General features: G+C 35.0%; 1 protein-coding gene across 1 annotated transcript; it reads left to right on the plus strand.

The window, feature by feature from the left end:
* The first annotated feature begins 3,893 nt into the window (after window positions 1-3,893).
* On the plus strand, window positions 3,894-25,775 carry LOC128218775 (low-density lipoprotein receptor-related protein 4-like). The gene is made up of 23 exons (XM_052926466.1): window positions 3,894-3,983; window positions 5,818-5,917; window positions 7,863-7,960; window positions 9,367-9,529; window positions 9,896-10,085; window positions 10,792-11,050; window positions 11,895-12,183; window positions 12,667-12,811; window positions 13,890-14,014; window positions 14,266-14,425; window positions 15,213-15,353; window positions 15,679-15,796; window positions 16,666-16,822; window positions 16,995-17,351; window positions 17,836-18,007; window positions 18,407-18,549; window positions 18,934-19,090; window positions 19,571-19,671; window positions 20,006-20,143; window positions 21,781-21,957; window positions 22,415-22,529; window positions 22,983-23,114; window positions 23,834-25,775. Exons 2-23 carry the CDS (start codon window positions 5,848-5,850, stop codon window positions 24,321-24,323), a joined length of 3,897 nt encoding a protein of 1,298 aa, XP_052782426.1. The 5' UTR covers window positions 3,894-3,983; window positions 5,818-5,847; the 3' UTR covers window positions 24,324-25,775.
* The last annotated feature ends 709 nt before the right edge of the window (window positions 25,776-26,484 follow it).

Consider the following 26,484-nt stretch of genomic DNA (forward strand, 5'->3'; position numbering starts at 1 on the left):
ACATTAAATTGAAAGTGAAAGTAGTTTTTTTTAAAAATGTCAAAAATATATAAGAAAATTATATATTATTAATTTATATTATGTAATATAAGATTTTCACATTTCATACTCAAACACCAATATTCTATGGCTAAGCACTGTCAACTGGCCAAATTTCAACCAGATAGCTGTATAAATTAAGAATTTATAACAATTTAAAATAGGCCACCCCTCCAAAAGCTTCCTCTATATCAGGCGTGAGACCACAGTTATTTTTACTATATGTTTCATATAGACACTAACCTGGCTTTTGACTTTATACACACCCCAATTGAAAAACAAGGACATGGCATCTCTAGAACAATTCAAGACACAAAATATAATCACAAGAAAACACCATGTTGACCATTGACCCGACTGTCAAAATTGAGTTCAAATATATAACCCTTCCGCCAGGGAGTCAATCGGCTACAAACAACTAATTTTCAGACTTCCACAAGCTATGATTTTTCCAATATTTACATTGAAAACTATCAATTTCTGCAATAGAGTGTCAAATTCAGTCAAGTTCTCTGCAAAAAGAACATTTTTTGCTTCTTTTTCATTGAATTTTAATAAAATATTGATACTTGAACACAAGCACTCTTTGTTTCTGTATTCACATCCGGATCTTGGTCACTGGGGGGCAGATAACTGTGGTCTTGAGCCATATCGCCCTTAGCGCATTTTGTTATTAAAACGTCTTATTTCTAAATGCGGCGGTCCAGCATGGATAGAGGTTATGTAATATTAACTAATCGTGGAGGGTACACCTCTGTTAGGATTTCCTATCAAAATTACAAATATATATTAACAATTTAAACTAGTGAAAAGGAATTGTTTTCACTGTTATTATTACTGATTATCATCACAATCAAATAAAACACTTAAAACTGGTATGCTGTTTTACTTGGAGATTTCCGAAGTGAGTTTTGAACAACTGATAATAGTTATAAAAAACATTGCGATATAGTCGACTAAGACTTCCTGACTAACCCGTGTATTCTGGACATTACTTTTACACCACGTTCCACGATATTTTTCATCGTGTCATCATTTGCGAGTGCTTTTAAACATTATGGGGAGGTAGTCGGGAGTGTCCTATTCAAGACGTATTAGGTTGTTGTCCGTTTACTTCACTCTCATGAGAACCAGATCGAACAAAAACATCGAGTTTTGTGGCGCATTTGGGCCGTGTCCCCTGCAACAACTAGTAAATGGTATTCCGCCTACTTCACTCTTGGGAGTACCAGACCCAGTCGGACAACGGTTGTTTGTGGATTTGGGGCCAATTTTGCGAGTGATATTAATATCTTAGTGACCTATATGGGGTGTTAGCTTGGCGTGTCCCCTACTACACCTACTCCTATTTAACCCTATTGAGAAACAGATCAAGCACGCAAACTGGTTGTGTGGTGATGTTGGGTCAACTTTCCAAGTGTTTCGAACGAGTTAACAAACTTTCATAGAGTGGTGAACTATATAGAATGATAGGTGGGCGTGTCCTATTCAATAAAAAGTAGCTGCTACTGCGTCTTATGAGTACCAGACGCAGCCAGAAAATGGGATCAGTGGTCATTTCGGTCCATTTTTTCGAGTGCTTTCATTGCGTTTTCCAAGACTGGTAACTTATATGGGAAAAAGGCTTTGTACTTCGTTCTAGTAGGAACCTGACTTTGCCAGGAACCGGATTTTGTGGCATTTTTTCGGACCTACTTTGGTAGCGGTTTTAACGAGTTAACGAGTTTACCCAGAGTGGTGAACGTTGTTCGTGTTTTTAAGTTGTATACGGAACCAGTTGAACACGTTAAGCGAGAAATTATTCTCGCGCTGTGACTTAACTTAATAAGTAAACTATATTGTTTATACAAGTCAACTTATCTTAAAATGGTTAGATCTCTCAATAGTTCCTGTTTTGTAAGATACAATACAGGCTGCAGCGCAAAGTAATTAGTTGCGAGGCTTATGCAAGCGCTTCAACTGCACGATGTATTTACGAACAGGAAGTGTGTGTCTCACCGAACGGCAGTGGTTGGTTTTGATAAAGATGTCTTGTAAAAGTATATTTAAGTACATGTACTTCAATTTTACAGAAACCTAGTCACGAACGTCGCGAGACGCTTAATAGACCATAAGATAAACATGTGAGAACGGAAGAACAAATAATGATACAATTTGAAACGCTAAATCATAGCGTGACTCCCGGCTTTTCTTAAAGCCACTAAGGGCTAATCAGAGTTTTTATGATCTTCTAAGAGATACTTAAACGCAAAAAGATACTTGATACTCACTATAAAATGTAATAATGTAAGGAAATGAGCTATTATGAAAACATTTAAAATTCAAAAAGAAAGTTTATTTTCAAGTTTGTCTTTTCTATGCGTATTATTAAAACACTATTAATGAGATCTTCCATCATCATAGGGGTCTCGACAAAGGCGTTTAGATTTTTAGAAGATTTAGACAAGTAAAAATTATACTGAATTTTAATTACACATTGAATTTAAAGCATCTGGTATGACAAGGGTCGAAAATACCCGTAAAATTGCAAAACAAATGTATTGCTATTTTTTCAAGAATCATCATAATTTGAAACTCTTGAATTAGAGTGTGAAAGTTTATATGATTTTATCAGGTTTTATTATCCGCCTAATTCATTCAATGAGTTTCAGGCTAAGCCGAAAAGGGTTTTGTTTTTATTTCAGGCCCGTCGATATGCCGGAACTTTAAACTCGTTAACTCATTTTCCAAAAAGTGGTGACCTATATGCGGTGGAAGGTGGGCGTGCTCCTACAACACCAACTAGGTAGTACGCCGTCTGTTTCACTCTAGTGAGTACCAGACTTAGTCGGAACACGGGTTTTGTGTCGATTTTGGGACATTTTTTGGAGTGCTTTAAACGTGCTAACGAGTGTGTTTCCAGAATATTCACCTAAATGAGCGGTAGATAGGCGTGTCCCCTACAACACCTACTATGTGTGTACAAGACCCAGCCAGTAAATTGATCTTGTGGCGATTGGGGCCATTTTTTCAGGTGCTTAAAACGAGAAAACGAATGGCGACCTATATTGGATGGTAGGTGGGCATGTTCCCTACAAAACATACTAATTTGTACTCTACTAACGTTTTCTAAATAAATTAACGAGTTTTCTCAGTTGAGTGATCTTTTGGGGTGGTATGCATGCGTGTCGTACTCAGAACCAATTAAACTAGATAAGCAAGGAAACGTTCTCGACCGAGTAATAAATATATAGTTCCGACCAAAAACAATATCTGGCCGGAAATTGTTTAACTTCGGCCAGAAAAAAAAGATCAAGCATGATTTAATGTTTGCTCCGGCCGTAAAACTGTTCTGGCTGTCCGGCTAACTTGACGCATCTATTGTGCTTTTATCTGAAGAAAAATTGAATGACCTTTCAAAATCAATACATACACATTTATAACAAATATAAAATTTGAGTGATAAAGCTTTAACTACTTACTAAATAATGCATTTAAGGAAAATATGAATTACTGAAAACAAGATTGTAACAGTGTTTTAACAGCAGAAAGTGCAAAAATATTAAATGATTGGTGAATGCTAAAACATTTACTGTGATCTACTTTAGTCTCCTAAGGTAGAAATAGCGTGTTTTATGCACATTTCTATCAAATTAAATTCGGTATCCTTCATAAGAATCATTGTTTTCGATATTTATTCATCCTTTAAGGACTATTAAAACAATATTAATAATTGTGGTAAATCTTATATGGGAGTAAGAGTGCCTCTTGAAACTTTAAAAAGAAATGCAATACAAATGTAAAAAGGCTGCTAATAAACCTACACTTGAGACCCGGAAGATTTACATACATCTAAAACACACAATTAAATATCTCCAGTATCAGAGTGCAGTAGCTAGTGGGCTCTTTTTGAGAAGCGTAAACTTTTAATAACGGAGTTTTATGAGCTTTAAGGAAAATTATTGGTAGGTATGGAAAATGCATGACGAGCAAGAGCCTAACCGCGAATTCGTAAATATTTTCCATTAGCAACATTCATTACCATTAAATTTCGCGGTGTCTGAATCAGTTTAAAAAATTATCTCCTTAAACATTTTAAACATTTTTGATCAGTTTTGTCATCTAAATTTATTATACCTTAATATACGTTTAAAAACTTGAGAGCCTAAATTAATTGAACTTTTTATTTCAATCTTACGTGAGTGTTTGCTCCAAATTACTGTTTAGCTCGACTGAACTTCTTTTCTGAAGTTCAAAAGTTCGTGGAATTGTCGAACCTCATGTTGAATGCATTCAATAAATTAAACATGCATGTATTATATGTACGAATTAAAAGAATATATTAAATAGTTCAATGATATTTTAATAGAATGTGAAACTAGTGTTTATGATATACATCCTAAAACTGCAGAAATAAAATATTATATAATATTTACACCTCAACTTCCATTCCTTAAATGAACTGCCTTTCGGCAATTGCGTTCATCAATCGATGAACGCAACATCTTCGGATATGTTCGGATCGTAATTCATTGCATAACAATATACATGAAAGCTATTGATCTTGTTATTGGTTGTATTGTGTCTGCAGGTCCCGTAAAATATAGATCAACATTTTTAAAAGTGTTAGTTTATTATATTTTAAATATATTGATACCAGAAGTGTTTCAATTTTACGTTTTAAAGTGATTTCAAGTGGTTGATCTTTTCCCGCGTTATTATGACGTCATTTGAAAAAAATGTTTCCGGTTATAGTCGGGTCGTTCTATTTACAGAATGGGTAAGAACGGATTACTGAAAGGTTTTCTTAAATGAAATGAAGTATTTTTTTAACAATTCTTGAATGAAATAATGAACTATTGGTGTAAATATAAGGAATGAATTGCGGGGTTGATGTCATTATCGGGGATATGAACGCGTATTACACTATTTTCTTCTTCTCAAGTTTGACAGAGTGTGGCATTCATTACTCTTGATTTTCATTCCATATTCGATATAAGCAACACAACTATAACAAGGCCACTTCAAGTGGATATATCACTTAAAGGAAATTATTTAAACTGGGTAAACTACAGTTTATGCATTCTGTGCTCAAATATGTCAATTGCTGATGCTTTGTGATTCCATATCATATTTGTACGATTTGAAAGTGTTTAGTGAGTTTAGAAAGGGCATCCAAAATGTACAAAGAAATGCAAACTGCAAAAACCTTATTCAAAATGTATGTTTGGTAAATTGTTTTACATTGAAGACATAGCAAGAATAACCCTTTCATATGATACAAATCAATATTTGGTCATCGGGCATACTAATTAAACATTTTTGCAATCGGAAACTATCTATATGACATTCCCTGTAATAATAATGATAAATGAACTTTCAATTTCACCATTCTTAATGCATTCGTTTTCTGCATATGCTGAAAAATTATGAACTCTAATAAATTTTACATCTTAAATATATTTTTTACTGAAATGTATTAAATATGAAATCCATGACAAACGTTTTTTGATGCAAGACAGGTAATAATGCTTTTATTAAAGTAACTGCTCATTGTCATGAACTTTACTTCCTAGTTGCATACACCTTATAACAAGCTGAATATAAAGTTATGTGTAACACTGTTTAACACCAGCGAAAATCAATTCAAGTGATGTAGATCATCATTGGTTAATGTTTTAATAAATTAAAATTAATACTTGCTCATGGATGCAGAAATTTTTAGGTAAATTAATATAGATAGTTTCATTGGTTGTTTGTATATGTTTGATGAGCATGTGTTTCTTTTTTATTTTACAGAACTCGTTATATTTTGGTTTCAAACCATACATGATGAGCATTTTGAAGTTCGTCGTGGTTTTGTTCATCCTAAGCGTATCTACTCATACTGGAGCAAGTGGTAAGATGTTGGTTATGTACCATTCCATTACTGCAATTGGAACAGAGTCATTTTTATTACATTTATGTAGTGTTCGACAGTACACAAACATTTTAGGGCAAAGTATAATTATACATAATATTGGTATTACAATTAAGCAAATATAGCTTAAGTGTGTACCATTTTGCGCTCGCCTGTCTTGTGAGATAGAACATATTACCTGCGTGGTCATTTCGTACGGAATTTATTATACTTTTGATTTGAATCCATTATTTTGTTAAAGTCAATTGACTTTTAGAATCAAAACAAAAAAGCAATGATTTAAAATTAAAAAAAAAAAAAAACAATTTTTGGCATCAACTTGATTCCCCTTTAAAAATCCATGTAATCAAATTAAAAATATATCTGAAAATTATGAAAATCAGCCAAAGTAGTTTACGCACATTATTATGCTCTTCTGGATGCTTGAGCATACTTTTGAAAAGTTCTACTTTTGGTTGACTTGTTTCTCTATAAGTCAAAAGATTCATAAGAATTGTTCAAGAGGCTTAGTGCAATCAGTTATTAATTTCTTTATTCGTAAATCAAAACAATTAGAGTTTGTGACTATTAACGAGCCTAAACGAGGTTTTTCCAATTTCAGTAAACGCGCTTCATAAATTTTGTATTAAATGACCACGAAAGTGATATATAATGTTGTATCATATATGCAATACTTACTTTTCGGATCTATATAACCAGTATATAGCTTTGTGTATTACGCAAGTAAAATATAACAATATCAATCGGCATATTTGCAAACAATTTAGTTTGTAACACAAATTACTTACTAAGAAATACACCCACATCAGACAAGAAAATAAAATTAATCATCGTATAATCTTAAAAAGCACTCGTTAATAAGAAGATCATTTATATGACAATGGCTATAGTGTCTTGATTTCCAAACACATATAAAAATAAAAGTACATAACATTTTGGAATTCAACGAATATCCTAATTATGTTTTAATTATAGTACGAAAACTAATCCATTTTCCAATGCTTGTAAATGTAAATGATATTATTTAACATATATTAAAATGTGGTCAAAGAAACAGCATGTCTTCTGTCAACTGTTGTACGTATTGGACAAAAATGGTCAGCGTGTGGATTGTATTTTGTCTTTTGGTACAAAGAACCTCGCGTTGAAGATTTCAGATTAAATATACACACGGAAATAGAAATAAAAAATTTCGAAATGTATGATTATAATTACAGCGGTTTTCAATAGTAAACCATCCCAGATTGTTAAAAAGTGGCATAGACAGAGTTTCAATAGGCCACTGTTACAAGATTCTGGCGGCTCTATATTGAATTGATATTCAAGCTAGATCCAGTATCTTTTGCCAAGACTATACAGCAGTTACCATAATCTGTTAGGACAAATGAGTCGTAATAGTTGTCCATGTCTGTTGTTCAGAAAGGTGTCAGTCTTTCAAGACATTAATATTCGTATAAAGTATTGTGCATACTTGGTTTATTTGTGAATTCCTTTATATCATTTTCAACCACACTATCGTTTACTTGAAAATTGAAAATATGATAATTGTGTCAGTTGATTGTTTCTAACAAGCATCTATTCGTTTTTATGATATTTTCTGCCATATTATTTCTTTTGAACCATAGTTGTAAACTTTCTTAGTTGCAGAATATGTTTCTATTTCTCGAACATTAAAACCTGACACATAAAAGATTGAGTCCTCAGCATGTAAGTCAATGTTTAAGAAAATGACCTTGATCAAGTCAATATCATTTATATAAGTTAAAAAGAGAATAATTTAGAATAATTGTCCTTCAATGTTACGTTCATGAACAATATTTTATTACAATATTTGTGTTTTATCAGTAATGGAAATACGTGTCGTTCAAACTCATACATAAATGAGAATTCATCAACCAATGTACATTCCTCTTTTCATGTCTAGTTTTCCAAGAGGGAAGTATATTATGGACTGACAACAATGACACCATCTACTACACAAATCAGACACAATATTGGGTCTCAGATTCTGATATATCATTAGTAAGTAGGAATTGCCTTTACCTTTGTTAAAATCATACTACTATGGACATTACAAGGGACAATACGACTGCGTTTTAATCATTTAGGTTGTATTTGACTCGAGTTTGTTTGGGTTTTTTTTCAGATAAAAAAGCCCCCTTTAATTATATGCATTACTGGTTTAAATTATTTTATAGACACATGATTCCATATTGAAATTTATTTTAATGACGCACTTTTTTATTTTATGACGTTGTTTTAACATGCAATGGTACTTGTTATGAGTTGACGTCAGCACAGTGGAATATGGCCGTATAGCACTGGAGTGGAATACGGACAACCTACATTTGCAATATGTATTGTGTAACAGCATGACCTTTCGCTTCGCCCATATAATTAATTTATTTATGCCTGGGTGTCAATTTATATCTAGCTACTAAGTGGCCGAAATGCCATAGCGTTTTTGTTTATAAGAGCTTCATTACAGTTAACGTCAGGTGTCCATTGGACATTCTGAGAAAAGATGGTAGTGACAATCGCCTTAGCATCTGTTTTAGATGGCCCCAAAATTTGAATGATTATTATCAAAGGTCCGGTGTTTTGCTTAACTCACATTGTACTTGGTACTATCGACGATAAAAACGACATCGATCCAGATCATCTGCTAATGTCTGAATTAAGTGCTGTCCAGAAAAAAAAGTTTAATTTTCCTGTTTACTAACATTCTGTCAAAAGGAGTTGGCCTAGCTAAATCAAGTCTCTTGATTGACAAGCCCCCTTTTTGTGGCGATAGCCAATAAAATTATCTTATTATTGTCATGTTAGGATAAAAGTATCACATGATCACATTAAACTATGAAAGAGAAGTAGGAACGCTTTCTGAATGGTCAACTGTACTTTTTGGGGTCGTTTTGAAGTATACGCTTCTGCAGCTTGAAATCAGTCAGTTTTCTCCCAGCTCAAGCTTTTGAGAATTTTTTTCAAAGAAGCTAAAAACGTACATGCTGTTATTGGCTTTCAATGTGAGGGTTTGTTGACCGAGTTTATGGCAGTCTGCTTCTGGTTAAAGTCTGAGAGTCTCCTTTGCCCTTGCTTAAGCAACTATAACATTTGACAACTAATAAAAACTTATTATCGGATGTGGTTGTTTTTTACTTTATGATATACGGTTGAACGGCAGAGTGGATGGATGAGTGTGAGATTGCTACAGGCCTTAAATTGTTGCGAGAGTGCTTCAAGTGTTTGTGCAATTATGACCGATTATATAACGTACAAATATTATTAGCAGTAAACACACATATCCGGCTTGGTGACTAACCACACCGGAAATCGAATTAAGAATGCCTTGGTTAAAAGATATTTCCCCAACCACTGCGCTTACCGGACACACTTTTGTCAAAACAAATATGAGCTCATGCCTTTTTCAGAAATATGGCATATTACAATGGGATAAGTTGGCCAACGGGTATGGTCTAGCAGTAGATACTCATGCTAAACAAGTGGTTGTAAGTGATCCAGGCAACAAGTTTCTGGGGATATTTGACCCCAATAGTAATTTTGGAACAGTCTTCTACGTTGGAACATCAAAAGGTACAATGTACAAAATGAGGTGATTTAAGTAGTTTTTGTATAAGATATCACCTACTACTCAAGCTAATATATTAATAATATTGTACCTTATATTGGATTTAAACAAATAGCCCATATCATGTCAACAACAAAAACAACAAAAACCAGCAGCAACATCGAAAACAACTAAATACATACATACAGTAGTTACATAAATCGAACATGTGCTAATATTTATGATCAAACTATGGGCTCTATTACAAGAATGTTAAGCACGTTTAAGACCTTTCTATAACAAATTCCATACCCCTCTGCTAATAAACTGAAATGCCTTTCTTTTGTTTTTCAACCTCTTGCAATGTGTCACTGTACGGATTTATTTTGTAGGAGTAGGCCAAGTGACGATAGACTGGCGTGCGCGTAACGTATACTGGGCAGACGGCGGATACGGCTGGATAGCTATGAAGCCGCTCCCTAAAAACATTTCTAGACACAACGGACTCGATACCAGGATGAAAGTTGTCGTTGACCAACAGCTCGACACTCCGACAGGGATTGTTGTCCACCCACATGCCTAGTGAGTCTGAAAATACACAAGTTTTTATGCATTAAAAACATTTGGTATTATAATTTCGCCATAACTATGGAGCTGACTATTTCTAATTTAAACGAACTAATGTAATTAATTAAACCATTGTGTAAATGGTAATAAATGCAAACAACATCAGTAGCATATGTTGTGATGTTCAAATCTTAGTTGACCGCAGACTCACCCGTCACGTGTTAAAGCCCATTGGTGAAATAGTCTAGTGGTTAAGGTGTCCGCCTCTCACTCAACAGGTTGAGAGTTAGATCCCCACAAAGGGTACTTTGTGATTGCCTCTAAAAAGGGCTATAAGTACTGGTATACCCGGAAAAAGAACTCGAGGGGGATTTATATCAGCCTTCAGCTGTCTTTTCAATTGAGCTAAAATAAATTTGTATTAACTAAATGTTATTTTAAGTTATCTTATTGTGGGTGACGTTTGCCAATGGCGATCAGACATTGTTCACGCTTATTTGTTGTGGTCCTTTGGTTTCTTGCATTTTAACGAAGCTTGTCTGCTGGTACGCGGATTGTCTGTCAGGAACTGTATCTTCTTATAAGTTACATATATCAACGATATGTTGACCAGGCAGACAGTTTATGGATAATGGTTTCATGATCCGTTCTGGACGGATGAAGCACAGCTATGCAATTGAATGCGTTGAAAAATACATGGTATGTATTTACTCCTTTTCAGCTATCTGTTTTGGGCCGACGCCGGTAAGCGGCCAAAAATTGAGAGGTCAGATTTGACCGGAAATAAAAGGAGAGTAATTATTTGGCAGAGCCTTATAACCCCACGGGCACTTGCCATCCACCAGCATGATAATGGTGACAAACTCTTCTGGACGGATGAGGACAGGGGGACCATCGAGTTTTGTAACCTTGACGGCACTGGGAGGAATATATTAATTTCGGTTAATTCACTTCGCTTCTTTGGTCTAGATATTTTCAAGGTGAGGTTAAATTATGATAAAGAGTATCATTTAATTATATTGAGACCTATACGTTGTATTATATACAGGACATAGCACGAGTTGTCGTTTAATAAGGACTCTATTAAATTGATAATGATAATAAGGAACGATGTAAAACTACTGCATTACGTATGTCCGAACAAATCGTCATATAATCGCTGTATAAACTGGAATATGAATAAAACATACAAGTCTAAAAATGGTGAAAGCCGATACACAGAAGCCAACGGGCCCGACATATTATGAGGCGGACACTTTCCCACTTCAACTAACGATAGATGATGGTTTTATTAAATTATTATTCAATGGTTACGATTCACAACCACAAGGGAGTTTACCTAGCGCGTTAAATACGATTCGGAATTGATCATAGACATAATAATTACAGAAAATAACATGATACTTACTTCTAAATATACACAAAATCAAGATAAAACAGAATTATTATGCATAAAAAATGTCAATCATAAACTGAAGATACACGTTTTGAGTTTTCTCTTGAAGACGATTCAAATCAAAAGGAGAAAACACATGAATGAAATTGTACTTAAATGTAAATCGTCCATCCTTATACATCAGAAATTGATTCTTATAAAGTGTTTTCTCAAATATTTTGTTTTTCAATCCGATACTTGTGGTTTATTTTTCCGCATTAGATCGTGAAAGTTCGCACGTTTCCGTCAATATATCGGAAAGGAAATAACGTTCGTTTTGTCAGAACAGCGGTCTTATCAAAACTATATTATGACTTTATTTCATAATAGCGACGTCATTTGTGAAATAAATTTTTTCCAGTTCCTTTTTATTACGTTCTTTTTCACAGGGGTTTGTCTTCTATACAGCCTACACAAAAGATCCAAGTTTAAACTTTACTGGATACATCCAGATAGAAAACACGGACAAACAGTCTTTCAGGAAATACGACAAACGATGGTTCCACTTGTCGGTGTATGACAAAGCATCCCAGCCCCGTGATGAATCGGGTGGAAGTTGCGAAAGCTCATTTATTAATTGTAGCCAAATTTGTACACACGAAGATGATGTTGGACACCATGCATGTCTATGTTTAGATGGATACCAGCTTGACAATATCCGGGGAAAACTATGTTCAGGTACGCTCTCATCAGCCAATTGCATAAGACTTTCTTAAGTTGTCCTTACGTTATCCTTAGGTTAGTTTTTGCATTTCAATGATTTGATTGGTCAATTTTTGGATAAATATTGGCCAATCAATACTTAAAAAAAACATGAAATCCTACAATAAACACATATTGCCTTGACTTGACAGTGTAACATACACATTTGGTTTCAATCATCAGGCAGAATCATACAGACATTTCGTTTTAACAGTTCTGTGAGTGTATTTTGGAATTCATCAAGTTCATTCAACTACTATTTAAATATGTTTTTTTTTAAATGTAGAAATGTTATATACGATATTTTATGTTACTGTTTTACATTTCTTTCAGTTATCGTGGTATATCTGTATATCATGTGGATTCAAATTATTAAGCGTTTGTTCGTGTCATGGTTAGAACGGTACTTAAATGCATAAGATATGTTTAAGGAAAGTATGCGCTTAACCTTTTTTGCAGACAGGGGATATAACGTCGAGAGGCACATGCTGTTTACTAACTCTCACTCTATTTGCGCTATCGCCATCAACGCTTTCAACGTTCACAACACATCTTCCTCTTACAACTGCAGTGTTGTCAAGGATTCGCACGGAAATATTACCAGGTTATTGGTGGGGAAATACTTATTGAAAGAACTTTATTAGCGGAGCCATAATAAGTTATCTTGTCATTGGCTGCAATGTTAAATGTTGATTGTAACACAATGCGGTCTTGCGTATGCACGTGATCATAATCTTAGGGAATTACCTAGGCAACGAGGGTAGCTAGGTGAGATCACGTGGATAAGACGTAGTTTAAATATTGAGGTGAGCGCCGATCGCCCGTAGCTCCGAGAGTCTGGTTCTTGCTTCTAAGCTAGGAAGTAGTATTGTTTTTTTATCTCGAGCTAGAGATTCGTAGTTATTCCACAGATATTTGATGACTTGTAAATACAATGAAGAACTTTAAGGACTTGTTTTAAACATAAGGTGACACTGGACAATTGTGTCACATTGATGCCTGGTGAACCGATATAATGTTGATACCATTTGAAAGGTTATTGCTTGCTTTTTACTAATAGGCAAAATCATCGACAGAAAATTCACCATAAACCAAGTCATCGCAGTTAAATTTTTGTTCTATATTTCAACTGAAACTGGATGTGAAGTGTTCGATTTTGCAATATTTCAAAGCCAAAAAGCTTGTTTGTAATATGTTTGTTGTACATTTGTACATGGTCTTTCCCTACACATGCAGCCCAAACAAATGATACGAAAATAGTAGAGGGTTACCAGGCATAAAACATCGCACTTCTGTATATCGGATACCTTTAGGAGTACAGTGTACCGACTAAATTGAAGATAAAACTGAGTGAAAGTAAAAGGTAGTCGTTGTAAACAATACGCATTTCACATTGTATGTCCAGTTTGTCTGTCGTTATATAAAGCAGTTATAACGGCTGACAATGATAGCGTTAAACGTTTGAGAAACGACACATTGTATTGCAAATAAAGCTTTTATGAGAATGATTTAGATGCATACATGTATTTTAGATCCTCTCTTGGTTTATATAACGGCTGACAATGTTATCTTAAACGTTTGTGAACTGACATATTGTATTGCAAATATAGCTCCTTTTAGCTTAGACTTTCGAATTTAGTATATCTTTTATAAGAATGATTTAGATGCATACTTGTATTCAGATTTTCTCTTGATATGACGGGAAGAAAAATATTCTTCTCGAACGGTACACATATTTTCGAGCAAACCCCATTCCACAATGATTTTCGCATCGTTCACTCGACTGACGAATCAAGAACGGTAACAGGTAATAAGTATTTGATATTAGGATGTCAGCTCATACAATATATTGGTAGTATGCAGGATATGTGAATATAAGTAATAGTTAGAAAACGTGAAATAAAATCTTAATGATTACGAAAGGGCGGTGTGAGCTCATTGGGAATACAACCTCTGTTATTTTTATAAGACGATATTTTAACGACAATAACATTTTGAATTCGTTGATTCCATTTAATAATACCCTTCTAACATACATATACAATACTTTGTTTCCAGATATGGACTTTGACTGGATATCACACCGCTTGTATTGGATTGAAAGTAGTTCCGGCACATTACATTCGATACTGCCTTACGAAAGTAGCGCGGCCGTTACATTGAAGACCCTTTCAAGTGATCGGATAATTACAAATCTAGCTGTTGACCCTCATAAAAGGTTAGTATTTTTTATATATTAACTATAAACGTACGGGCTAATAGGCAATACGCCTTATATCTTATATTCTTACATATTGATAAATGTTGGGAAAAGTATGAGGTTGGTTACACAAGGTTTCGCTGACCGTTCGAAGGTAGAGGTATATTGATTCGTGTGCGGTCGATCAATGCTGTTCCGTACGCGGTGTCTCGCTCGTTCAAAGGTACAGGTATTTTTATTCGTGTGCGGTCGATCAATGCTGTTCCGTACGCTGTGTCTCGCTCGTTCGAAGGTACAGGTATTTTGATTCGTGTGCGGTCCATCAATGCTCTTCCCTACGTTGTGTCTCGCTCGTTAAATGAATGTTAGGCATTGTGCCTAAAGATATTTGGCTACTGGACTGTTAGCTTGTAGTATTGTAGGTTATATTTTAATTATAATTTCGATAAGTATCAGCAGTTTTTTCAGAATGAACAAAAACGAGCAAAACAAAATAATTGTCTACAATTAAGTTACGTGTTTGTACAATGGCTTATATAATGATCATTGTTGAATATATATTTTAACATATACGAGAAATATCAGTCCCTTCTACCGATAATAAACGTCGAGTGTCTGGATTGCCACTCAAGAGTGACCACCAGAATTTAACACGGATTCTACTCCCTACAGCGGCGACTGTTTTGCTCTTTTTATTTGCTGTTTATTTCTAAGATTAATTTCTCACACGAATACTAGGTCGTTTTCTATTTTGTGTTTTATTTATAAAGTATAGGACCGACAAATATTGTATTCTAATTTCCAGGAACATTTATTTCGTTACGAGAGGGACTACTGGGCAATACTCATTAAACTTATACGATGTAGCAAATGAGGTCGTCAGTCAAGTTAAAGCTAGCAATTTACAAATGCCAACTGATCTTGAATACGACCGGCTGCAAGAAAGGTAAACTTCCGAAAATGCGTGCGTGTGTGCGTGCGTGCGTGCGTGCGTGCGTGTGTGTGTGTGCGATAGTAGTTTGATATGTAATATTTCTTTATTTAAATATTTTGAATTACAGGCGCGAACATTTTAGCAACTATATATATATATAACATTTTGATTTTATATCAAAACTACTACGAAGATATCATCGACAAAACAAGAATTACATATGAATAAGAATCAAGCATAACATATACATTCGATGTATTCTTACTATCCCTGTGAAACATTTGGAGAGTTGAATGATTTGGGGTTAATTATGTAGAGATCAAATTGAACATTACAGATTAGTTTGGAACGATAATGGCGGTTTTATTGGATTTCTGACACTGGGTGATAAACAAAAGATCTCATTTAAGGAATCGGCTGGAAACAAAAGAAGGCATGCGGTTACTACTTACAAGGTATTATTTTTATAATATTTTTTATATATTTAAGATTGGTTTTGAAATGAAAGATATAAATATCAGAGATGATTATTCTAGTATCAATAGTTTTATTTCGTAACGTTGTATATATTCCTTATTTTAAAAAGCATTCTCATTGCGAATAAATCTGCATGTCTTTCGATACAGATATTTGCGTTAACATAGTAACGTGCAGGGGCTTAGAGCTTTTGTCGTATGAGGTAACCTCACGTTTGCTCAAAAAGAAGAATGTAGCGCGCAAACGTCACTCATGTAGGGTAACTAATTGACATGAACTTTTATACGTCCAAATAATGTCAATAGGAATCTTGCTTAACAAATACTTCAGCAGAGTACTCCGAATGCTGAATGCTGAAATAACATGGACCCTGGAAACATATTTAATTTAATAGTCAAAATGTCTCAAAACCTTAGGTCGTCCGTGGAGTATTGAAATAGCAAATAATAACATTTAACATGTTTATTCAAGTTCAAACATCATCAATAATTTATATCATAAATTATTCCTTAATTTAATAAAATAATTCGAAAGAATCGAATGAAATATAGGGGAATAATTCAAAGGATAAAATATCATGAATTGAATTAAAATGTCAACGAGGTAAGCAAAGTTAAAGTACATGTACATTAAGGACAAAGGGCACTACAATATGGTATTCACTGGGTGTTCCTTCAATTTAAAGGAAGACCATAACTCGACCGTAATACTGTATATGGTAACTGGCAACCATTAGCCACCAATATCATATCTTCTCAAAGCAATGTGATCCAAACATTCAAATCACATGTTGAGTAAAGTTAGCACTATGCTATTTTTGCATTTTCCATTTGTTGTGTTCTTTCAGAAGTTTGTAATTTCTTCCACCGAAGAAGAGGACCGCCATATCGACGTGTTATATGAAGGCGACAACTCAATTATCTACTTGTCATTTAAAAAGAGTTATCACCCTTTCGTCCATGATATGCATGTGTATGATACCACTTTACAACCTTCTGAGACAGGTTATTTACCTATTTATACGGTAACATACAAAACATGTAGTTCTTGCCATTATATAAAGCCCTTTGAATTGTAGTTTGCGAAAAGTTCGTTGCATTATTGAACACCATAAATCATATTTTTTTAAAAATATTTTTGTATTGCATGCAGAATGATAATTATTTACTCCTACAGGTCCGTGTGATGTTAATAATGGTGGATGCGAACACTTCTGCCTTCCCCATTCAACCAAAGAGTGTGCTTGCAAGCTGGGATACACGTTGTCTTACGGAAAAAAATGCATAACAAGCACATTGAAATCAGATTTTTTTATAATACTTGACCAAGTTCATGGCAGACTCTACCAGGCAAATAATGACGCAACCCACCTTTCTGACGTTGTCGCTCTTGAGATCAACGAGAACAATACTCCGGCAGCCCTTGCGTTTGACAGCAACACCAATACAATAGCATGGGTGGACAATTCTGATGTTTCAAAGACGGTGAGGACAATGACTATTGGTGACACGGAGGAAAGGAATTTGGATGTTCGTAAGTATTTGCTTGTGTCCTTTAAAGAGAATTAAATATAGAAAATTGTTTCTCAAATGTTCAAACTCCAGGGAAAGGCGTTGACAAAACAGGGTAAGTCGATTCGGGATGTTTGATGTACATACATTTTGAAAGTAAGCAGATTCTGTTTGATTGGAACTGTACATTGGCAGAAATGAAAAGTGCAACGTTGTTAACACCCACTGGTACTAACTTCAGCAGAACTCTATTTACAAAAATCATTAAACAACATTCAATCCCCCCGAAAGTTCCAAAGAGAAGCTTCTCCAGCGGGAGAATATGGTGCAGTGGCAGTTACGAGCATTACTGATTTGACTAAAACGTATTCTTACGTTTGTTTTAATGAGAATCATGACTGTGACTACCAGAGCATTAGCATGGTAGATTGTAAATTTAAATGTTTGTGATCAAATAACTATACTAATTCAATGATAATTTCAAATCCCGATTCTTTTTTCCACAGTTGTCGAAAATGACGGGTACTTAGCCATTGATTCTTCAACGGGGAACGTGTACGTGTTGACGGGAAACATAATATCCGTAGTGAACAAGCATGGGAAAACACACAACCTTATTGACAAGTCAGCAGACAGCTCCATCAAAATGAAGTCTATTGCTCTTCTTTCGTCAAAAGGGTATGGTGTTCTTAGTGGGATGCTGTTGTTCTTACTATTGTTGTTGTTGTTGCTGCTGCTGCTGTTGTTGTTGTTGTTGTTGTTGTATGAAAAAAACGGCACGCATGTTGGACTTGAGTAATATCTTCATGTATGGATAATATTAATATTTGCGAAACATTGCCTAGTTATATCGACAGAAGAAAGCAAAAAGGTTGTAAATGGACTGTGTTTCTTTATTAAATGAAACTTTAAATACTAAACTAACGGACAAGAATTGTCTCTGGAAATTTTGCTTTATACCTGCATCATGTACTTCAAAGATTAAACGTCATTTAATCGAACTACCTTTTTTGTTCCGCGTGTATTTACCATGTGTCTAGGTCATTGTAACTTCAAGTAACACTTGTTTTACTTTAGAAAAATGGCGTGGATTGAGGAACACTATTCGTACAATGTAAAATCATGGGAGGTTTACAGAGCAAGCATGGACGGTACAAAACGTCGAGTAGTCATTCGTTCTACTGGAAAAATAACAGACATTGTCTTTGATACAGAGACAGGTATGCTCATCCTAAATGTCTGTGTGTCTCATACCACTGCTATCATTGAACATTAGACTGTTATTGTTATACTTTAAATGTATTTTGTGTGTACGGAGGTTCTTCCAATCAAAATTGCTTGTACGTAACAAAATACCCTCCTCATGACATAGATATGTTTTATTTACTTTATTATTTTGACTCTTGATTGTATTAGTAATTTGTTTGAAGCATCATATTTTTCCTCAGTTCTTGATATAAAATTGAAACTTAAAAAACGTTTGTTTTTGTTTGTATCATTTGTTAACAAAATAACAATTTTTGCCTTGGAGTTCATACGCCATAAACGGAAGAGACGAAAAGGAACACATCCTTATATTAAAAATTTTCTCTGTTTAAATTAAGGTGAGTGGTTATACTGGTGTGAAAACACTGGGGATAAGGTTGGCAGGGCTCATCTGGAAGACGGTACACAAGAAACGGTTTACCAGGCAAGAGGTCTCCACCCTATCGCGTTGGATGTGGCGGGAGAGTTTGTGTATGTCGTACCACGAGCTGGAAGGTAAGTGGACACAACCAATCTAGTGTGCGTGAGAAATAATGCTGAAGGCAAATCTTTTAGTCACTCTTGAGGTGTAAAACGATAGTTTATATCTTAACTAAATTCATTTGCTAAAGGTTTACCATATAACTACCAGCTGTACCTACAATATATTGTAACGTGTGACGTCAAAGACGCAACAGATCTCTTCAGAGAAAAGCATCCTCGACACTGAAGCGTCCGCTGGTCATTATATACAGTAAATTCTCAACTCACACAGAGCCCGGGCTTTGCTAATTTGAATATTACCAACCAAGTAAGCATACGTACTATGAACGCACTTTCGCCGCCTACAGCGGACCGTTACATTATATACCTCATAAATGATTAGAACTGAAAGAAATACTTATTTTTACAAAGCCAAATTTTCAAAACAGTTTTTCACATAATCGGGCTATGTTGCATTTACCCTTTTTTTACCCTAAACTATTTTTTTTTCAGAAAGATCTTCCGAATGACATCGGCCTACGATAGTGGTCAACAAGTTGTGTTCGAGAATCCTTTGCTTGGGTCTCTCAATAACTTCTTCGTTTCGCATTCGGGTAAAAAATTAATATCATTTTGAATTTGACTTTTAACACTCGTTAAGCATATTTTAAAAGCTTCATTTGTTGAGTTAATTTAATCGAGCGTTCAACAGAAACAGTTTTAAAAACATTACAATATTAGTACTGGGTAATTCCTTTAAACAATTGTTTTGATAAATCTTCGATTTATTATGACAAGCAAATATCCAATGTCAACGTCTAAACAATTGTTTGTGGCAAATGAGTAATTTGAAATAAGTTAATTGAAATTTGACTTCAGTTTCAGACACAAATCAATTTTATAAGTATAATATCTTCTCGCTTTTAATAACTAACATACTATCTTCAGATACAGTACCACCTCATTCCAGCTGCGCCGATTGCAATGGCGGTTGCAGCGATATATGTCTGCCTGACGGTCCGAATGGACGCACGTGCGCGTGTGACGACAGCGATGAGCAAACGGATGACACAAATTGTAAAAGGAGTAAGTTGTTCAGAAGATTATAAACCAATGATGTATTAATTATTCTGTTAGTCTGAATATTTTAAGTCCAGTCACTTGATGAAAACCGTTTAAAAACACAATTTAAAACATTTTCCTACGTCATACAAGTTAATTAATAAATACAATTTAATTAATATATATGACACAGAATAATGTTCAGGGTGCATGATCATATAATTAGACACATGCAAATACAGTTTAAAGGGGGTATATTTGGTATATCCGTTTAGTTGGTTGTTCTGTCGGTCGACTGTTTGGAAAGGTTTGTGCTTTTGTTCCATGTTTCTTGTTTGTGATTTTTTGTTTTTGTGTTCTATGTCTTTGGTATTTATCCTGTGCCATTAAACGGGGTTTATGTTAAACTTTTGGCTACTGAGCTTGTAGTTTTTTATATAGATATTGTATTGCGAACCTCTCCCAAAAGTTTAGAGTTATTACCCTGATACTTGGTACACGTTACAACCATGATGTATATCAGTGCCTGATGTTAATTCTATGACCTACGGCCATTTCGTCTGAGGGTCAGTTGCGAATGTGATTATTTCACGTTATATTCGAGTTAGTAGAACGAACTGTCGCCACAGTTTAAGAGGTATCACTCTGATATTTGGTACGTGATAGTGCCTGGCATATTACTCGTGACACACAGCTATATCGTCCTAGAGGTATGTGCGCTTGAATATGACTTTTATTCTTTTTGCTCTATGGGAGTTAGTAGAACGAACTGTCCCCTCAGTTTAAGAGGTATCACTCTGATATTTGGTACGTGATAGTGCCTGACATATTATTCGTGACACACGGCTATTTTTCCTAGAGTCATGTGCCCTTGAATATGTTTTTTACTCTTTTGGCTTTATGGGAGTTTGTGGAGCGAACTACTCTGACAGTTTTGGAGATGTCACTCTGATACTTTTTTGCACGTTGTCACTATTATGGGTAATAGTGCATTACGTATCTTTCTTGACCCATCTCTTATCTCGTTTTCATTGACCCCGTACAATTCTTTTTATGTGCCCTTGAACATCAGTTTAAGGGGACTCGTTCATGTTTTGTAAAATGTACTTTTTTATGACGCTTATTTTATTTTAATATTTTCCTGAATCAATAAATACTGTCCCAAGGCGTCGTATGTGGCTTTTCATCACTTCTGTGATGTGTTATTAGTTTTGATTTTCTTGAAATAATCCTTTCTTCTCCATATTTGCCATCCTTAAATAAAGACAAAACAAATCAGTTTTTCATGTTTACTAAAAAGGTGAAACCAGATTGAATGTATCTCATGCTATTCTGCGAATGTACTTTAAATATCTTTAAGAACAGTAGTTTTAGAAAAACAAAATTATTAATAGCACAAATTGCCAGCGTAAAGCAATTACTTATAACATTATTCATGTACCTTTCGTCACTATCATGATCTCAAAAGTAGTCTCAGCCTCGATATGTCTCTCCAAGCGGAGACATATTTTGTTTTAAAAGTGTTAACTGCTGTTGCTCATGTATACTGTCATCACTATTTCAGTGAACGCGTTGTTAACAACTATGTGCATCTATGTTTCGTGTAATTTATTGCTCACGTTGCATACTATAGTTATTTAGTACGTTTCTTCATTGTTCAGCCTCTCGCTGTCCTGTCATTGAGGAGGAGTCTATATCCGCTCTGGTGGATTGTTGCCCCCAACAACCAGACGCTCTATGCTTAGTCACGTGTGCAAACGGGTACATGCCTGCGTCTCCCTTCAAACTCAAATGTCTGCCTACAGGATGGAACGCGTCATTAGGTGCTATATGTACAGGTAGGGAAATATTTCTTCTAAAATGAAAACAACCTATTCAAACGAAAAAGAATGATAATACAGAATGTTCATGAAAATTAAAGATAGGATTGTTGAATATAATGAGTAATTAGCAGATTATCATGACAAGTACAGTAGACAACGTACCACAGTAAGGCATTATTGGTGAATAAATCATATATATCCTAGTTAGTTATCAGGAGAGTAATTAGCAGATTCTCATGCTGATAACATTAGACAACGTACAACAATAATACATCGCGTTGCTGTTATTGTATCAATCAAAATTGCACTATGCATCCCTGCTTCTTCTTGCTTGAAGATATAAAACAAATTATCTCATTAGTATTAATTAAATAGTTCATAGAATATATTTATATATTAATTATAATAAGTTATCATTTAAATGATGGTTCAATACCTTTACCTTTATTTGTTTTATGCGTTTCAACATCAGCTACACCTCCAACGGAGCTACCAATCATTGCCATGGCAGCGGGCGGTGGCGGAGCGGTGACAGTAATTGTCAGTATAATTGTCGTCGTGTGCATCTGCCGCAGGAAAGGCAAAAGGTAGAGCCGGTCAGATATGCTTTAAATTTGTATCAGGGAACATATCGAGCGGTTAAAGCGAAATGATTCTTGCTGCGTCTTTATTCAATGTCACCTGAGACCATTTCATTTTGACGCCTGAATGTATACATATCTGCACATTGAGATGCATTGTTTTTTGGTTTGGTCTGAGTCAGAACTCTCTTACATAGTGTACCATATCCGAGGTACCAATATGTCGTTTGTCGATGTCTGGTAGCCCCATATTATTTTTGTATCATATGAAAGGGCTTTTTGAAATGTAGTATATATATATTTATTATATGGGGTCATTAAAGTTTAAAGAAAGTACCAATAGCTCGATGACATGACAAGCTTATTTCAACCTTAAATGCTTATTGACAGTTAGAAGATTGCGACAAATACTTACAACAACATCTTACTAGTTGACAGCATTATCAATACTGTTTTCAGAGAAGACTCTCTCTACGCGCCTATTACCAGCCTTGGCACTGTCAGTAATGATGAGCTGATGGCTAGTGACCGTCATGGTTGCAGCACAGCGGCGGAAATTGTTGGTCCGACAAGCACGGCAAAATCTCCCAGGTAAGCGAATGAAACATTCACATAACAATTGGTACAACACAGCCAGATATAGGCGTTTATGTGACCGCTTGCTGAAGCGCTTTTAGCGTCTCTTTGCCATCGTCTTCAACCAAAAGTTGTTTTGGACGTACCGTCAAGTTCATCGACTCATGAATAAAACATGTAAAGTATTTTGATGTTATTCTATGTCTGTTGTGTTAAATTTGTTTGGATAAATTGACGGTAATCGAGATTTTGGCGGCTTTCTTGGATTATTTGTGTCATTTTTTAGGAATGGATGTACCCGAATAATCGCGTGTTAATTTGTATAAAAGTAAATTTATGCAAATGACATGAAAGCAAAATGTTAAGGGCCTCCATGAACCTTCAGGTTTTTTTCATTTTTCACTTGCCATATACTTCACTAAGAAATCTTAGTCATAAACGTTACGCTTCCTAAGGGTGCTCAATGACATCCGTGATGTTACGGGGAGTTCACGCCAAAAACAAACGGGGTAACGCCTCGAAATTTATCCTTTGAAATGGGGCTCTGGTGTATTCACAGTAACAGTGCTGTACATACAATTACTGTCAATTACCAATCTCAATCCAACTGATGCTTTTGACATACTTTGAGTTTACGGTGTGCTTCAGAGGGATCTTAATCGCAGAGAGTATTTATGTGTATACACCTATTGCTCACTTAGACACAATGCATCAATACTGAATATTGTTTTCAGACGACTCACCAAAGACGAGCAAGCAGATGGCGGTGAGTACAATAATCTTGGCGAGGCTGCAATGGCGGTTATGTCAGTTGAACTTCCGAAGAAACGTACTAAGGGAGAGAGTCGACTCACACACAGTTATCAGCCTTTTCTTCCATCCACGGACCTTACGTATATGAACGTTACGCCCGAGGATGGCTTTACGAGGCCTGATTATCCTTATCCATCAAGTGGGTATCCTTATAATGGGCCGAATGATCGAGCAGACGATGATGACGATTATCTTACGCCATGCAATGGTTCGAGAGCTGGTGCTGAAAAATCAGATCGATTAAGGGATGAATATGTTACTGGCTGGCAGGAGGCTGGTGAAGATTCAATAAGAATGTATCAAAATGAGACAGTGTTTTTTGATCGCAATAATGGCCTACACACGCGCGTGTCTTCAAGAGATGAAGCACCCCCTGCACATGCGCGTGGATTCCATACCAGCAGAGAGTAGATGGTCAAGATGGTCTAATCGACCGTTTATTATGTCCTTTAGTAGTTAAACTTCTGCTTATTTCACCAGAATGGTTTCGCGCTCAATGAAACGTACGCATTCATAAACATGCTTTCTGAAACGTTGAATTTTATGAATATCTCCCGCTCCTCTCATGCCAATCAACAATATACTTATTTATATACCAGGAAGCTCTGAAATGCGGATGCTGCATTGTTGAAAATTTATTTGATCGTACTAACGTCAAAAAGGAAGTATCCGCAAACTTGTACGTTTGGTTCGATATAAATCTACATTATGTCCGATCATCCGTCGAAAACATAATGGATTTTTTTTCGAAATACCATTCGTCACTGTTACGCGTACAACGCCAAGAGTCATCGTCAATAACGAACCGTCAGCTGCATACAAAAGAAGCGAACGACAGTCGTTTATTTTTAGACATATGAGTTCATCTAATCTGACCGGATTTCTCGAATGGTCTTAATTGTAACAATCTTAAGTAGCTTATTTTATTACGCCAAAATTCTTAATTAAATGGGTTTATCATGATAATTATAAAGATAATTTCCTAAAGTGGAAAATCGTAAGAATGTAAATATAACAAAACTTTTACCAAAACAAAATAAGTGAACTTTAGCTGATATTGTTATAAGGGAATTAAGATGTTTCGAAAAATTGTTGAACTATCTTGATGAAAGGATTGGTTTTATATCTGACATATACAGCATTATTGAAAAGAACAACATTTTTGTCAATTATATTAATTCTTCAGTGCAGCATTCTTTCTAATCATTGTAGCAAAACAAAGTGAGAACTTCAAAACACTTATATACTCTTGAACGCTCTGGAGTACCAAGAAACCTTTAATTCCATACATATTAATTTAGTTTCATATATTTCATGAACCTTCTGTAGACTTTACATATTTTACATTGTAGATCAGCTGTAAGAGAGTTATAAATATTGTTTACAAGACATATATAATATCTGCCCATGTTGTTGACTGTGTATTTATTATACATCTTTGCATTGTATATTTGCATTGTATATCATACTGTAAAATTGTTGATAATGATAGAAATGATTGTGAAGAAGAATGTATTTTAATCTTGGAAAAGATGTGGTCCAAATATAGTTGTATAAATATAAATTACAATTATGACATTGTATTTTAATTCAAACTTTGCATGTGTAAACTCGTCAATGGTGATTTACTTCCGCCAGATAAAGATTCCTTTAAACAGTATTCCTTCCTTTTCTTTACATTAAACAGATACATTACTATATATAATTTTCATTGTATAATTTAACCAACAATTATGGTCTACTAGATTTACTTAAAACATATCGTCTTCCATTAACATGTTGTACCAATTCGTGATTAATGTTACTTGTTCACCATTGCGACTTCAAATACATAAGATCTTATAGTTTTAGGTTTTCTATTGGACAAACTCTCGTTATTAGATGTGTAAATTCTTTACATGCGTACTAAATATAGTTGAGAGTATTACTGACATTTATACTTATAATATTAACACACTGGGTAAAGGTTTTTTTTTCACATGTGGTATAAGAACTGTTTAACAACATGCGGATAACGTCATAACGTTATCATCACACGATAAGTCTACAGCCTAGTATGTTGCGTCTTTGACACGAGAGTCTGTGATGTTATTGCTATCTTCCCCTTGGAGGAATGGGAGATAATTGTGGACTATCGAGGGTTTTCTTTACAAGAATGACGTATATTTCGCGCCCATGTATCCTATTGCATAAACCTCAGTCTTTTATTTTCGGAGCTATACCACATTAATTATCAGTTCGAGTTTAATACAACCAATACACCTTCGGGATCATGCCAATACAGCTAATCTCGGACACATAGCTGGGCCAATATGAAATCAGCTAATTAATAGCATCATATTAGTTTGGTAGTGACTGTTGTACCTCTACCAGTACATAGGAGTTGAGCGGAAAAGGCCGATTTTCCATGACCGCATGATGCGTAACAAGCAAGCGTTTCCGTTTCTATTGCATAACCAGCCGTCCGTTTTGATGCTTTTCCATAACTGCATGTGCATTTTCATTTTCATTTAATGTTCCGTTGTTATAAACATACAAAACATGTACTTCTACAATTACATTATAACTACTA

Source organism: Mya arenaria, chromosome 15 (assembly GCF_026914265.1).
Source record: "Mya arenaria isolate MELC-2E11 chromosome 15, ASM2691426v1".
NCBI lineage: Eukaryota > Metazoa > Mollusca > Bivalvia > Myida > Myidae > Mya > Mya arenaria.

Bases quoted from the DNA above. Each gene is read 5' to 3' on its own strand.
- LOC128218775 (XM_052926466.1), top strand. From the start codon at position 5,848: ATGATGAGCATTTTGAAGTTCGTCGTGGTTTTGTTCATCCTAAGCGTA. The intron at 21,958-22,414 runs GTAGGGAAATAT...TTTCAACATCAG, and splicing joins ATTAGGTGCTATATGTACAG to CTACACCTCCAACGGAGCTA. The intron at 23,115-23,833 runs GTAAGCGAATGA...TATTGTTTTCAG, and splicing joins AGCACGGCAAAATCTCCCAG to ACGACTCACCAAAGACGAGC.